The sequence below is a fragment of the Poecilia formosa genome, unplaced genomic scaffold (genome assembly GCF_000485575.1).
Source record: "Poecilia formosa unplaced genomic scaffold, Poecilia_formosa-5.1.2 Scaffold260, whole genome shotgun sequence".
In the NCBI taxonomy this organism is placed as follows: Eukaryota; Metazoa; Chordata; class Actinopteri; order Cyprinodontiformes; family Poeciliidae; genus Poecilia; species Poecilia formosa.
Window position 1 is genome coordinate 626,375 of NW_006800199.1, and position 17,145 is coordinate 643,519.

The following is a 17,145-nucleotide window of genomic DNA, read 5'->3' on the forward strand; positions in this document are numbered from 1 at the left end:
AAGAGCACACTACCCCCTCCTTTATTTTTCATCACTGAAAATGTCAGTATTTCCATAAATCGAAGGATAACCCAAAGCCCTCATAAAAGTGAGAGCATTTGAATAGGTAAGATTATCATTTGCAATGTGTGGAGGAGCCAATGCAGAAGCAGTTACATGTTTTCTTATTTTTTTACTTGTCTATAAAAAAATGAAAACAAGTGTCGATGTGCCTGAGACGTTCAGTTGAAGGCTTTTGTTCAGATGTATAAACAAACACCACAACATTAGGGAGTAGAGAGAAATTGTTTCATCTTTTCTAACTAAATTATTACAAAAGTGATCTGCAGCAGCAGTGGAGGGATATGTATAATCCGCTTGCCACTAAATCAATATTTCACATAAAATTGGTGCAATTAATAAACTCCTTTAATCTAATTTGGCATGTGCAAATTGGATATGGAAAGATTAAAATGTCCTACATTGAGGCTTAATACACAAAGGAGTTGGCCAGATGTTAGAATAACTAAACATAATTAAGTTTCCTCAAACTTTGCAGAACACAGCAGATATTAAACCCAAACACAAAACATTTATAGTGCTTTGCAAACACGTTTTGAATGACTTTCAGTTTTTCTTTGGACTTATTTGGATGAACTTGATTTCTTTAAAAACCAGGAAAGAAAACCTGACAGGACCTCAAAATGCACCATCATTTAGGTAATTAATTTTATCTGAAAATAACACTTTAGAATTCAATTGTTGGTTCTAAAACACTATCTTATGTCAAACTGAGTTTTATTTGGCATTTTTTATGCTTCTAGTATAAAAAAGTTTCTAGAGAATTGTATTTTTGTGGCAGGTTGCTGCAGAAAAGCGCCTAAATGTCCAATTTTGCATTGGTTCTTTTTCTGTGGTTTTCTGCTATATGGAGATACAGCACATTTACTCTTTGGGCTTTAGAAAAATGTTATGCCTGAACGATTCCTGGGTCACACTGAAGTGGCCTAACAAACAAAAAACATCTCTGACAATCGTCTGGAAGACTTCGAAAGACATGAGAAGTATTGCCATGCACCAGCTTACAAGGCAAAGAAAGTCTGGCAGGTCGGAGGAAAAATATAAAAGATGAAGAATACCTTTGCACAGTGATTCAGCATAACATTATGACCACTGACAGGTGAAGTGAATAACACTGATTATTTCTTAGGAATTGTATCTGTTGCTTCAAAGACAGTATGTTCCAAAGAAACATTTTGTCCTTGAAGTTGCTGTAGAAGCAAGAAAAATGCATAAAAAAAAGCAAATGCTCAAACTACTGAGTCAGAGCATTTCCAGAACTTTTGTGGGGCGTTCCCAGTCCGCAGCTCTAAGCGTCCATCAAAAGTGGTGCAAGAAAGGAAGAGAGGTGAAACAGCGACAGGGAAACGGGAGCAGAGGCTGGTCAGCGCCGTCTAATAGAAAAGCTTCTACAGCTCAAACTGCTAAGCAAGTAAAAGTTGGTTGTAATAGAAAAGTGTAAGAATAGACAGCGAATTGCAGTTTGTTACATAAGAGCCTACATAGCTGCACAGCTGTCAGGGTGCCCATTCTTACCGCTGTCCACTGCCAAAAGAACCAACACTGGACATGTGAACATCAGAATCGGACCCTTGGGCAATGTAAGAATGTGGTCTGTTCTGATGAATCATGTTTTCTGTAACATTATTTGGATAACCTCAGGCATATGCATCACGTACAGGAAGGAGTAAAGCGGTGGAGACAGAAAGTCGAGTGCTGTCATCTGTAAGGATGTCACTTTGACATATTATACCTACCTAAACTATATTGTAGACGATGAACACCCGGTCATGGAAACAGATGACTCCAGCTTCTTTCAGCAGAATAATACGCCCAACAACACGGTTCACAAAGAGTTTTATGAGTCTATGAGTTTTAGGTACAAACATTTCCAATCAGTGGAGCTCAACTTTGCAATTTAAAGGGTAACAAATTAAAGGATACCTCAACAGATTAGGGATGTTTTATCAGTGACAGCCTTTTAAGGAGTGCAACCAAATAAAGGGGGCAAAGACACCAATAGGAAGAAGTCATAATGCTATGCCTAACTGATGCTAACTGAGCATAAATATTAACTAACTTGTGTCTTGAGCATTTTTTTAGACTAACTGTTTTAATAAAAATTGTACTTACCATCAAACTTGACTTTCAAGATGTAGTCCCTGTAAAACTTGCGTCCATTTCCTGGTTTGAGAGCGTCACACACCTTGGTGGAGTTTGGGCACAAGGCCTGCCTCATGTTGTGCAAGGCAGTGGCCATGGCGTAGACAGCATTGATCACAAACATGATCTTAGATTCTGGCTGAAATGGAACTTCGTGGAGTGAGTGTTTTCCACAGACCAGGTCATGGAGACTGCACTGGAACTGGTTTTCCCAAAATTCCCTGAACCAGGGGTTTCTGGTGTTGTTATATGGATGCAGAGTGGTGAAGTATTGGTTGAAGTGGGGGATTTGATAAGAAGCCAGTTCAATAGTGAACGCCCCGTCTGCCACAGCTTCACTTCCTCTCACCACGCTCTCCTGCGCCCCCCAGCCATCACTGGCCACCCAGGTGAAGGTGACGTTCATCCGATTAGCCGCCACCAGCAGTTCCCGGGCATCCTCGCTGCGGGTGAACAGGATGACCACTTTGGCGTTGGACTTCTGCTGAAGGGAGCGGATGACGTTCTCGTAGCTCCAGCGGCTCATCGATCGGCTCACCTTGGCCGACGTGGCAATGCAAATCTGTCGAGCGCGCGCCTCCTGCTGGAAGGCGTCGATACCAGTCTCACCATAGTCACCTTCAGAGGCCACAGTCGATACGTAGGTCCAGTTAAAGTAACGCAGGATTTCTGCCATGGCTTTGGCCTGGTAGAAGTCAGGGGGCACTGTGCGAGCAAAGTAGTCATAGCGAGTCTTGTCACTCAGCTTGGCACTTGTAGAAGCGTAGCTGATTTGGGGGATTTGAAAAAGTCGCAGGAGATTTGCAACCTGTAATAAAATAGAACACATCAAACAATGATTGTTAGGTTTATACCAACCTTTGTACAGTTTAGATAAATCTTGTTCATTAACAATGCTACAGCACCTTGTAAAGATGTTGCCTTTCTCCGCATTTTTGCAGAGGCTACTACGACCCAAAAGTCAAATTTATTTGATCGGTAGTTTATATGATACACCCAAATATCCATTTAGAGGTGGACGTTTGAAACTTTTCCTATTTTTTCCTATTTTTTTTTTTCTTTTTTTTGAGAGCTTTTGTCAGTGTTGTGACACAGTATACGGGAGAGAGAAGAAACTGCAGATTAGTTTTTGCTTCAGGCACATTTTTGGATGCCTAAGGGGAGCCAGACTCATACATTCAAAAGAACATCAACTTACGGTTTAGCTAAAGTCGACTCTCCGAGAAGCGCACTTTAAAGAACACATCTTGAATGCCGATGAGTTATTTCAAAGAGGGTTCAGAAGGAAATTCACATTCGAAGAATATTTCCATTTCACATCTATGTTTTGGAATCACCAACTCAACTTTTGCCTATAATTATGAGTGAGACAGGAGAAGCGTTGACAGTTGTAACTTTAATCTACAGCTATGTAAAAAATAAAATAAAATAAAAACCAGAAAAAGTCATCTTCTAGAGATTTGAAAAACTGTAGGTTTTGTGTGAAGCACATTGAACTGCCTTGTTGCTGAAATGTGCTCCACAAATAAACTCGAGTCGACTTGACTCGTCAATGCCGCCGTCACTCAGCTGATTCTGGAACGCCTTTCAGCTCATTTTGAACTTTACACCGACAAAATATTGAGCAGTCTCAGTTCAGTCTGTATCAATTACCAAAGAGCAGCAACGCTAGCTGCAAAAGCACCTCAGTTTAGCTGCAATTTGGGTTGACAGTGGTGTGGGGAAAAGAATGACGACACACATCTGCAACATTTAATTATTTTGCGATGAAGTATTTTAAGGTCAAGTTTATTAGACAGATCAGTGAAACACATGACTGATTATTTCAAATGAGTTCAAAAGTTTATTTCCCCCCTGAGCGTTTTAGGTCAGCTGGAAAAAAGGCTGGCAGCGCAGACAGCATAATAATTACATTTACTGTGACAGTTACTGTCTTTCCTTAAACTACTTTGACAGCCTCTCTAAACTTGCGAAGCGGCGTCTGGAGGCAGCGTGCTCACTCTTTCACAAAGAAACCAGACTGTAATCAAAAGTGGCAAGTGACATTAACACTGATTACTTTGTTCATTATCAGATTACTCAGTCCTTTTACGAAGACTCACAAAACCAATTTCTGTTCTTACAGCTTCTAACGAGTTTTTTTTTTTCCATAATCATCTCATGACAATAAATTAATACCGCCCAGCATAATGTGATGGAAAGCACGCTTCTCAGTTATTGGTAGCCCTGATACAGATGTGTATGGAAACCAACGGCTACCAGCCTCTTACCATACAGAAATGCTGCTACCTATGAGAACATTTGCACATATCTGTGGTTTGAAAGGTGGCGTAAATGAGCGTGGTCGTGTTAGGTGCACATCAATCTGAATAATTTAGGAAACAGAGTCTGCATTTTTTTGATTGATATGATTTAGAAATTACATATCTTCAACAATCAGACGTTTATTTAAAGTACTTCATGTTTTTAAGCATTTAGTGTCATTCATTTATTAGAAGCCAAACAGGTGGAAGAGAGAGGAGAGAAGGGGAAGACATGCAGTGTGTGATCAGTAATTGAACCAGCGGTAACTCCACTGAGGACTGGATCCTCTGCATATGGTGCAGATTCACTTTTGCATTTTTATTGGCATTCTTTATGTTCAGTTTCTTGGTTTATTCTTGCGTTAGGATTTATGTCTTTCAGATTATCATCAGGTCTTTCCCCCCTGGGTTTGCAGTTTCCTTATGTAGAGTTTTGCTCCCTGTTCCATTATTATTAATCCTCCCTCAGCCTGCCTGTTTGCTCTCCTTCACATCTCTTCCTAATCCCCTGATCACATCTGCATTGAATAGCTTTCCCCACTTCCTCTCAGCATAATCTCACGAGTTTTTATCGTTCTTTGCTGGTTCATCTGTTCTCCTGGACTCTGCTTTATACTGGTTATTATTTTATTTTATTTTTTTAGCTTTAGCTACCTTCAGCGAATGCCATTTTAGATTTTCAGTCCTTATCATTGATATAATGGCATCAAACTGTTTTATTTCTGTTTCGCATCTGCAAACCTTCAATTGGACTTTTCATATCTACCATGTTAGTGACACTATAAAATGTACAATAGTTTATTTTGGGGTTCAAGACAATGTGGTTGCAAGGCATAAATTATTAATAATTACTGAGGACACTTAGATCTGTTAACAGGCAGTCCTTGAATTTTAATAGTTAAACAGGCTTAATTATTAGGAAAATGTTAAAACTATGATTCATCAGACAACAAAAAAGGTCAGATCAAATCTGAAAAGTTTGTTTTGATGTTGTTGTCCAACCACAGAAGTAGTTTTGTAATTTGTGGCAGTTTTGTTTCACTTTTAGCCACCAGAGGTGAATTTTAGTAACAGCGCGAGTCAAAAAGCTGGATAAGATTGACCAGTTTCCTAGGAGTTTGTCTGTCCCTTGTGTGCGGTATTTTCTGTCAGTATTAACAGAGAAAGGGATTGTGTGGAGGTGTGAGGAACGGTGGCTGTGTTCTTATGTGCTTTAGAGCGTAAACCGCCGGGAAAAAAGGTCATATTTGTCTCATTTAACATTCTGTTCAGTGCATCTTGACTTGCGCTGCCACCGCTGTCGGCACCGACGCTGAAAAACAGACACAGTATTGATCAAAACTGCTGTCAAAGAAAGAGGATGAGGGTGGCAGAAAAATGTGATTCCTATTAAGATTATAATTATCAAAAATGAATCCCTACTGAGATCTGATCAGAGGTAAAGTTTGAGGATTTATTGATTTGTTTTTAATGAAAGGTGGACTATGGGGTTAAAATTGGATGAAATGTGTCAAATGAGTGGATAGATGCCTTACTAAGCTTTAACTTGAAAGAGATGTTGTTGAAGAACGGTAAATGGGCTGAACTTACATGGCATTTTTACAGTCAGACTGACTGCTCAAAGCCCCTTCACACTACAGCCATACACACTTATGAACACACATATTTATACGCTGAGATCGGTGGGCAGGTGCTGTTCCCATGGTAACATCGACACGCGACAGGATGAAGCTGGAATCGAACCTACAACCTTCAAAACATCGGAAGACGACTTCTCTACTCACAGTCACATGTACTGTACGTATACACATCAGTCACCACTACTGATTCATTTTAATGGTTTGGCCTGCAGAGTAGTTGCAGGGAACAGTGTGACAGGAAGTGGAGAAAGTTTAATAAGTACTATTCTTGTTGAGTTTTTTTTTTTCTACAAAGATTTCTTTTTACAGTCTAAAGGAACAATATATCTAAACTTTGAACTTTCTTTTTATTTAAGATTTGAAACCGGCTATTTATATTCACTGTGTAAAAGGATATAATTTTTTTTCTCACTGTATGACATTAAATCTGTAATTATTATGACTATTGCGCATTATTTCAAATCTGACAGTGTGACACAAAGGTTATCAGTCTTTTTCCTCAGACAGCTGAGAATCAGAAGAAAATCTGACAGAAATTCTAATAAATAGCTGGATAACTAATAAAGACTGGTATATTTCAGCAAAGTGTTTTTTAATACAGAGAGCAGTGCAACAAAAAGTAAAGAAGCATTTATTTAATAATGGAATGGTCTCTTTAAAATAAGCGAGGGATGCTGATGCGGCTCAGCTGTACATTTGGTGCGTTCCTGTTCGGTACGAGTAGCAGAGCTGACTCCAAGGAGTTCATTAACTGTAACTTTCAGATTATGGCATTTTTCAGAAATTATTCACTCCATTGTAAGATTGTTGAGAGCATTTCAGCAGGAATTTATGCCCAAAAATGTCTGAGTGGTTCAGTTTTCTTGCTCTTTATTAAAGTATTAAAAAAAATCCAATTCTACTCGGTCTATGTTCCTTGATTTTATGTTTTAAAAAAAGCAGGAAAAGGAGAGGAAGGTTTTTTTTTATTGAACCTACAAAGGGCTGTAGAAAAATATTTTCTTTTTTGCTCGTGTTGGTCTATAAAATAATTAATACGTTGCCTTGGATACCTTCTTGTAGTGTCATAAGTATCTTTTGAGCATTTAGAAGTGGTTATTCTCAGGAGTCTTTCAGCCAATACTCAGGTTTCACATAAAGTTAACATTTCATATTTACGCTTTCATTTGAGACACTTCATTGCAGCTCTGGTTCCAAGATTAGGATTGTTGTCTTGCTGTAAAATAAACCACAGGTGTTTTATCTGGCTCTAACAGGCTTTCTTTCAGGATTTCTTTCAGGATTGGAGTTGTAATTTGCTCCATCAATTCTGTCCAGCCTCCTTGTCCCTGGATAAGAAAAGGTATCCCCCACAGCATCATGCTGCCACCACCATGCTCTACTATGAATATTGTGTGTTTAAGGAGATGTACAGCGTTCACCCAGCATGGCACGTAGATTAAAAAGTTTAATCCCAGCATTATGTGGAGACTGCAGAAAACCTTAACTTGTACTTTTATGCTAGTTTTTCCAACAAATGTCTGTAAATTTCTCTTTATATAATTTTATAGTAAAATGATTTTGTACAAAACTAAGATAATACCACTAAATAAAATGATTGTAAATAATGCTGTTGTATGTTGAAAGGATGTTAAGCCTGGTTAGAAAAGATTGTACCGGATTATATTTGCTTTTCATAGAAATAAAAACTAACAAATAAGCTTTAGAAAAGGCATTTTTAAATCATAACATATTATTTTCTATTATACATTCGGAAAAAAGCCAAACTACTGTCATGAAAAAGAAATAAAAAAAATACCTGAGACGATTAGCAAAATCATTAGTGGTCCGTGTACGATATCATTCAACACCAGGATAAGATTTTTTTTTTTTAATCATTCATCCATAAAGCAGGAATTTTGCTTGCAGCACAGCGTGAGTAATTTCTATATGGTTACATTAAACAGAGCTCTAATCTTCTTATAAAAGAAGCCATGTTCAAAAGGCTGTGAGGCAGTGACAGACAAGACACTGATGCTTATAAGGGAACCTTTAGATCTTTACAAGCATTACATAAAGAGCCAAATCTCTCCAACCTGCCAAAACTCATCAACGGGATGCTGAAGACTGAGTCTGTCATGTGACAGTGATGGGGATAATCAAGCTGAACTGTTGGACATGAAAATACAGAATCCTCCTGAATCATTCAGGATAGAATTATTATTGCCAAATGTTACAGTGTAGAATACGATCAGCTAACCGGCCACTACAACGCAAAGATTTTCTTTGACTAATCTCTGCTTTGATGACTTCAAAGGAGCAAGAGATACGATTGAAGAGGACAGCAGAAAGCTAGAGGAGTAAACTGCATGACATCAGAGAGTGTATCGCCAGAAAAAGGTGGAGATGTGTCATGTATAAAGTCATGGTTGGCAGTAAATAGGTTTCTGTTTTCTTTCTTTCCTTGTGTTTATTGCTTGCAATTGGTTCTGCGACCTCTGGACAAAAGCTGCAAGTTATCATCGAAGCTGGGAGAGTGTTTATTTTGTTATTCAAACTGTCAGTTTTTTTGTTTTGTTTTTTGTGCGTGCTTTTTCAATTGGGCTTTTCTCCTGTCCTCCTTCACTGGTTTGGCTTTTCATACTTCTTTATTTCATCATTTTAGATATGTATGCTATTCACTTTGTAGAATAAGTGAATCTTGAGCAGAGTAGCTTTCATATTTAAAGGCTTTTAGGCATGAGGTGACCACCTAACAATGAGGAGGTTTTCCACTCTGTCCTTAGAATTGCCCTAATTCTTAACAGACAGTGAACATCTGGATTTCTAGTGGCAACCATGCATCGAATCTTGAAGAAGACTATTTACTCTGTTCTGTGGACCATTGTTTCTCGATTTTTGGACGTTCATTCCACCGTCAAAAAAGTCAGAAACCAGCATCTTTTGGCAAAAGCTTGCCGCAAAGCATCACACTTCATCCACAGGCGGCTTGCTTTCTTTCCATAATACATCCTGGTGGCGTGTCTTCCTTATGCAAGCAATGCCCATGGACTCAACCATCCAAATGATTTGAAAGAAAATGGGATTCAGCAGACCAGGACACCTTCGTCTATTGCTCCTTGAGCTGACTGTAATGCTCAACTAGATGATTTTGATGGGAGACAGTCGGACCGAACCCCAGACCAGGAAAAGGAGCCTTAGAGGCAAAAAACTAACAAAAAAAAGAGAAACATGCACATTGTGCGCTGCAAAAGCTTTTTGGAAAAGAATCGGGATCACATTCTTAGCAGCTTCAGTACTTCCAGTCATTTTGGGACATTGCAGAAAAAAGAAAAATGTTCTGCAGACATCCCGACATTTCCATCTTTACTAGAATCTTTCATACCGAAAGCACGTTGTGTTTTGATCTACTGATTTATCATGTTACAGTAATCCCTTTCTAACTGTGTAAAACTGAATGAATAAACTAATGATTGCAAAATCATAAATAACTGAACATGAATTAAAACATCTTAAAATATAAAAGTAAAAATAAGCGTATATTTGTAAATATAAGTCAGAAACAGTTTATTTACAAATAATTAAATGGCAAATGGTGCATGGGCATTGCAATAATAATGTGTGAAGATATAGAGTGCTATCAAAATATTTCCCACGAGAAACTTAGTGATACATTTTTTTGATGAATTGTGTTTTTTCTACATGATGAACGTCCGTGTCCAGCATGTTCGTCATGCTCAGGCATAAAAATATAGGTATTTTTGGTCTATATCCAAAAAACTCAAAATCTTAATTGCTAAGAAACTCAAAATAGCTTTTTCAAACTTACAAAATACTTTCTAATGAACTTAACATGCTATAGAAACACATGAGAAATATTTTAATAACATTTTGATTCAAGACTTTTGTGTTTGTCTCAGAACATTTTGTCACAACTTCAGCCAGAATAATAAAAACACACATTAAATCCTCAGAGAACAGTGCCTTTTGCGACTTGCAGCCAGTGTAAAAATATTTTCCATCTTGAAAGCTGCAAGGGGAGAAGAGAAGATGAAAAAGAAACCTGTTGCACTGCCTGCTTTTAGAAAAAGAGCACAGGAACGCTGTAAGAAGACCTGTGCTCACTGCACCATGTACCCGGGGCGTAATGAGGACAGCGTAATGCAGTCAGCTGCTACGCTGGGGGCGACGGAGTCCTGGTGCTCGGTGTAGGGCGACAGCATGGAGCACATACCCCTCTGTCCGGGACGCAAAACAATGACCCAATTTTTATTATGTGAAGAGAAAGGGAAGAGAGTGCAAGCTGTTCACATCTGTTGAGTTTGATGGGGTGTTTTGTGCTGAAACAGCAATAGTTCAATGTGCTTTTTGAGAGCGAGAGACACAGAAGAGAGAGACATAAGAGGCTTGGAAGAGCAAAAGTGAAAGCAACAGGTAACAGGTAATTTTAAAACAAAGTAACTGAACCATCTCTGAAAGATCAAGAAATATATTCTTATTTAGAAATTGTATTCTAATTTATGTTACAGTGAGAATATGGGAAATGATTTGTTCACGGTGGCTTTAAAATTAATCAGAGAATATTTGTTGACGCTGCCTGAGCAACATACACAACAAATCTGCGAAATTATTTTCTAGCTCTTGTTTCCACAAATGATGGTTAGGACTGGGGCCCAACAAAGGGATAAAAACAGAGACAGAGAGACGCGGCAACATCAGAGTGGCCTGATCCAGGAAATATCAGCCCTACTTTGTTGGATGGTCATGATTATTTCTACATGAAAAGCCCATCTCCTCTTCCCAGAAGACTGTCTCTGGGTGTGCGTCTGCAGCAATAACACTATTCCCAAAGCAGCGGTCATTAGCTCCACTCAGTGTCACACGTGTATGGCCCGGCACGGCTCCGTGAAACACCCCGACATATGCGTGCATCAGCAGTGGACAGCCACGAACATTATATTTACACGTTAAAAGTATTACGCAGTAAAACAAAAATAAAAATCTGTGCCAGATGATTTCTTGCGATTTTTAATTTAGCCACATGGTTTTAATGAGAAGCCTGTTGAAAACGAAATGCGCAACTTTACAGGGAGGAGCCAAATCACAACTCCTGTTTGTTTGTGTTGATTTTTGTTTAACTGAGTTATTGCTGAATGTATATCTTAATCACTTCTTATGTTAATTAAAGGTTCAGGTTGAAGTGTGATTATACTTGATCGATGCTAAATAAACCTCGTCTAATTATCAGAGACTTTTTATATCCTCTTCATTAACTTTTTTTTTTTTTTTTTTGACTGCTTCCACTTGAAAAGCATTAATATCAGAATCAGTGGAGGGCTCAACAGCTGCCTGCCACCAGCTGACAAAATGCTCAGATGCTGCTTGGATGTTTTTTCTACCATGTTGTGTAATTTATGACACTTTAATTCTTTTTACACTGATCTGTTGGAGATCTCCCAGGAAATGCTTTCTATCTTTTTGTAAGCTAACAAACTATCACATGACAATAAATTGATCTGATATACTCAGTTGGTGCCACTGGAGTCATGCAGCTGTCAAGATTGCATTTAAGTGTAAAGTTGCACATCATTTAATCGTGAAATTAGTAACTCTGTGACATTAAGGCTTCTTAATTTAGAGACAACTGCATCAGAGGTGCACGGTTTGATACTAAAATGTCATTTGGTTGATCATTTTCAGGTGCTGCTCACTGTACTTCGTTGTGAGATTGATCCATTATATTCAGAGAGCGTTCGCAGAGCGGTGGACACGGTATGTATTTCAACAGCTCGTATATTGGATTCTGCCGAGCCACTGAATAATCCAATCACTGTCAATTATTCACAATTTCAGAGCACATTATTCAGTTTCATCTATGAATGATGCATTTCCACGAAACCACTTATCACCATAGTTCTTCCTGATGTAGATATGTGAGTTTTAGTGTATAAATCCTCTGCATGAATCATCGGTGCTCTCGTATCAGAGGGAGCCTCTCTGAAATGAAGCAGAGTTATGTGTGATGGATTTAAATCGGATTGCTGAAAGTTCCTAAATACAATATGCTAAATCATCAATGTTTTTATGGGTTCTGTGAGTTTTGGAACGTGCCACTTTTAGTTAATTGCCCGAATGGTGAAATCTCACTTTACATGAATTCATGAAAAGTTGTTGTACGCGTCCCACAGCTTTCAGAGATTTCCTCCTGTAACTGATTTGTTCTGCGAACATTAGAGAGCTTGATATTCAAAAGGTGTCGTCCTTCTTATGTGCCCTGGTGGTTATGATCCTCTGCCTGCTGATTCTCTCTCACCAGTGAGGCAGACATAGCAGCACTATCTGCTGTTTGGGTAGCAAAAGCAGGCTTGTTCATGGTTTATTCAAAAGCAAACACTTGAGGCAAGATGCTCCTGGGCTGTAATAGGAGGATACAGCATGGTTTGGATTAATCTACACATTTAAGACAAATCATGGCAACAAAGCAAATACGCTCTAACAGCCAGCCTGTTGAAGCATATGAATATATTTTATGACATTTTATATGTCTTCAGAGTTGCATCCTGCAGAGTTTGTGCTGCAGGATGTTTTCCCAGGAACTAGGGTAACTTTCTAAGGATCCTCTTGAACCCCCATTTTTTTTCCAAAGTAGGACCATTAGCAAAATCGGATTACCTGGTAGATTTTTTAGTTGCTGCATTATGTCTGCTCTGTTCTGTTTTCATTTTCGTCTTTAGACGGTGTAGACGGTGATGCTGTCAGCTCTCAAGAGTGAAGACTGTTGGTGTATGACAGTCTCATGTCTGTCATGACATGCTAATGCTCAATATCTGGGCAACAGAGACGATACGTCACAGTCACATGTACTGGATGACACCATCAGCTGTTAGCAAGCTAATCCACCTCATTTGCTTTTGCTGCTCCTCTTTAAATCTCTGTCTACTTGTTTGGTTAGAAACCCAGAAAGCGATCCTTGCCCATTATGGTCGATAGGCGTCTCCCAATTTAAACTTACCGACAGTTCAAACCTTCTGTTAACTTTGTAATAGGTAAAGTAAGGTAAGGTAATTTTATGTATACACATTTTCAGCAACAAGGCAGTTCAGAGTGATTTACATGAAGGAAATACAACAAAACAACAAACCAAAAGAAAGACAAAAAGGCAAAAGTATAAAACTACATATCGGTTCCCCATGATTAATAAGAATAAGAATAAGAATAGGTAATCCATAATTTATAAAATAGTAGAGGTTTCTCTGGATTCTTGTTTTGATAAAACTAAATGTTGGTTCTTCTCCATGTTTGAGTCTATAAAACTAGATGATGGTACTTTTTAAGTTTGCTCTAGATTTGTAAACTAACAGGAGTTTCTCTAGGTCTTGCTCCTATATTAAAAGTTTAATGATAAATGTTGATCTAAGCTAAGTTTCTCTAGATAAACTAATAAGATTTGGATTTTAAGTTTGCTCTAATTCCTGCTCTGGGTTGAGTGAAGTGTAAAGCTAAATATTCCTGTCCTGGATTTCTAATTAAGAATAAATACTGCACAATTTATAAAGTAGAAGGAGTTTTTCTGGATCTTAAGTTTGTTCTAACTAATACAAATGTTTCTGTTTCTGCCTAAAGTAATAAGTGCTCCACAGTTTATAAAAGTAGCTAAATGTTGTTCTCAGGTAATGAGTGATCCACAGTTTCTAATAGCAACAGATTTCTTGGTTGCCAAACACAACATTTACATACAGCCATTCATTTTTGTTCTACATCTTACATTTAATACTTTAATCAAATCAGCTCTCTACAAACAACTGTTTACAGTTTTGTTGCTGGAAATCATCCCTTTTATTTTTTCTCTACTGCTACAATTAGCAGTCAAAACGGTCATAGTTAATTTAGCATCTATCACACATTCCAACCAAAACTACTATGAAACAATCAAATTTTAATGCAGTCTAGGTCTGATTTCATGTTTTTTTAATCACATTCTGGGCTGTGCTGCTGCAGTGGGCAGTCATGCGTCTCACTAGATCACTGAAGTTGGTTAAAATGAAAAAGAGGTTTGTGGCACAGTGGGGAATGCAGGGCCTCTGAATTCAGCTTTGCTTAGTGCCTCTTGCAACCTTAGGTCACCTCTGAATGGTAAACTTGCTTGACTTTTTCCATACTTTCCCCCACTGAAGCTTCCAATGAGCAAAACATGATTAACTCCAGTGGGTCACCGTGTGTCTGGGCAACAGTTCAGGCCCTTATGCGTAAATTAAGAGCCTGTATGTAGTAAACAGGTCACCGTGGAAAAACCACGAGGGGAATGTTCAAGGCTAAATACTCGAGTCACAGAAATTTCTCTGCAAGCACACTCAAACTGTCCAGATGGCTCTACAGACCTCCCTCTAACTGTTCATAAGATCCAGGCTTTGCTTGTCGAGCGTTACGAAGCCATGTGACTCACTCCATCTCCTTCTCCGCGCTTACGTCTGCCCGTCACTGTCTCAGTGTTTCTGTGAAACACGATCCGTTGGTGCGATTGCTCGACATCCTCTGTGTGTGTGCCTGCACACCTCTGCCAAGCCACCAGACAGCCCGGCTGCAGCCACAGATGGGGGGTGGGGGGGAGATGGGGCCTCGCCTGTGAGAGAGCGTCACAGAACTTCGCCTTCTCGCTTCAACTCAATCTGTGCCCGTATAACGCCAGCGCGGCCGGGCCCGGAGCCAGAACCGCCCTCGTATCTGCGATTGTCACCACACAACACCAGCAGCACAGCAACACAATTTGACGTTGTGACACATTTAGACGGCACTCGGCGTTCTTACCACCTGCTGGTTTTGCCGTGTTCTGCCTTCATGTTCTACGTCGCCTCGACAGCGAGGGGCTTTTTAGATGGATGCTGTTGTGTTTCCTATAACTGCCTTCCCTCCGAGGTGAAATATACCCGTCTGTATTAACCGCCTGCTGTTGTCACCAAGGGGCAGACTTTGTAACCTTTCACACAGCGGGGCTGGTTCACCAAAAGGTCTGACAGGCTATAGATTATGCACAAACCAGGCAGTTGGAAAGGACAAAGAAATTAGGTGGAGATCGTATCCAGCGGCAGCACAGAAATGCCACACGTTCCCTTGCCCCAAATACATATCTTTGTGTAATAATATCATCAGCTGGGCAATAAAACGTCTACAAAGATACACCTCATCTTATTTGTAAAGGGCACGGTTTACGCAGCAAATCTTTAAAGCCTTACGAATGTGCAAAAAAATAATTACGCGGTCACAGGCCGCTTGCTATGAGCACATTTATGCTGCCATGATTAAACACTCGCCGGCCAGCCAAGACAAAGAGCCGTATCTCAGTGCAGAAAGCTATTCATGGTGAGAAAGAGAGCTGTGTCCTGTGGTTTACTCCCACTGATGGGGAAGATACAGATAGAAGCTCAGGCAGACCTCAGGCTCTTAATAGCACATCCATAAATTACCACAAGACAAGGGCAGTCTCTAAGGAGTCCCAGATGCAGGGTTTCGCTAAAATTACACCTCGTTTATCAACTCCTTTATTTCCAAGCTGTGTGCTTTTCACCAGGAATCCTTCCACCGTTGCTCTGAATCCTCCTCTTACATCACTTCCCTGGGAGCCCTCGATCTGTGCGCTCATGACTGTACTGTACTGTCATGCTGTTTTGTCATCATTACAGTAGATGCTCGCAAAGCTCTTCAATATCTAGAACAGCCTACACAATTAAAGACAATCACTGCTGATTTCAGTTAAGTTGTTAGTTTTTTAGATCAGAAACTGCTGATCTATGGGAGTTTCACACATGATCATATTTCTGGAGAGTGGTTTGAAATGGAGCAATGGGAAGCGGTTGTGTGGACAAAAATATCAAAGGTCAATTTCAAAGGTCAGAGGGGAATCTGCCGACTGCTTTGACGTGACACGTTACAACTGAGCTATGTAGAATGCCGTCTCTGAACGCGCAGCATGAAGGAAATGGGCAACGACACCACACCAGGCGTTCCTCCTGTCTGCTAAAAGCTGAAAAGTGTTTTGCACCACCTCACCAAAATTGGAGGAAAATAGATTGAAAAAAACATTGCCGGGTCTGATGAGTCTCAATTTCAGCTGCAACAGTCAGACGGTAGGACCAGAATGTGGGATAAACAACATGAAAGAACGGATTCAGCTTGCCTTGGACGAGCAGTTGAAGCTGCTGCCGTTTGGCGCAGGGGCGTGGCGGATGCTATCGTGTTAAAATATCTGACACCTTGTCGACTCTGTGCCACTTAAAATAGGAAGAGTCTCCGTTTTAACCATCCAGTTACCTTGAAACTTGACAGAAACTGTTGGCTACTCACAACGGGAAGCAGACAGCCACAGGCAGGGTTACATCATCATCTTTGGTCTAGAAGCGATCTGAATCCAATTATATTTCTAGGAGGGCAGAAGTACGTTCCTTTCTTTAAAGGAGCGTATATCTGGAACAGGAAGCGGCTGCAGCTGAAGTGAGGCGAAGCATGCTTTTTGAAGTGAGCGAGAAAGACTTTGTCCTCTGGCTGGCTGAGTCAGGATGATGATGATGTCTCTGATTTAATGATTTCGAGCATGCATATTTGTGGATATTTACAAATCTCATTTCCAAAAGGACACACCGTCTCCTCTTCACAATGACTTGGAACCGCACCGATGTAGAAACTGCGTTACAGCCAAGGATTCGGAGAGCCAATTAGCAGAGATTTCCTCGTATCAGCCTGAATGAGCCAAAAGGAGCAGAGCGTAATCAGGCTGTCGCTAGTCATCCCGTCAGCCAGTCCCAAGTGCAACATCTGTAGCTCGTCTGCCTCTGACAGGACCACTGCCAAAGTGTAAATTACAGGGGAAGAGAAAGAGATCCTCTAAATTAGATCTCTCAGGCAGATTTGTGTTCAGGTAAACAGATCCTCCTGTGGAACTGATACTCATTAAGTCCCAGGGTTAAGATCTTGCAAAGGGTAATTGCGAGGGGTATTTAAGTCTAAGTGGGCCGTTATAATATTTCACA

At 39.8% G+C, this 17,145-nt stretch overlaps 1 protein-coding gene across 1 annotated transcript in view; it reads right to left on the reverse strand.

The window, feature by feature from the left end:
* The window catches only part of grm2a (glutamate receptor, metabotropic 2a), a 42,427-nt gene that overhangs the window by 9,109 nt on the left and 16,173 nt on the right, over positions 1-17,145 (reverse strand). The window contains exon 3 of the mRNA XM_007570419.2: positions 2,173-3,010. Coding sequence (XP_007570481.1) covers positions 2,173-3,010 — 838 coding nt within the window. The remainder of the gene's footprint in view (positions 1-2,172; positions 3,011-17,145) is intronic.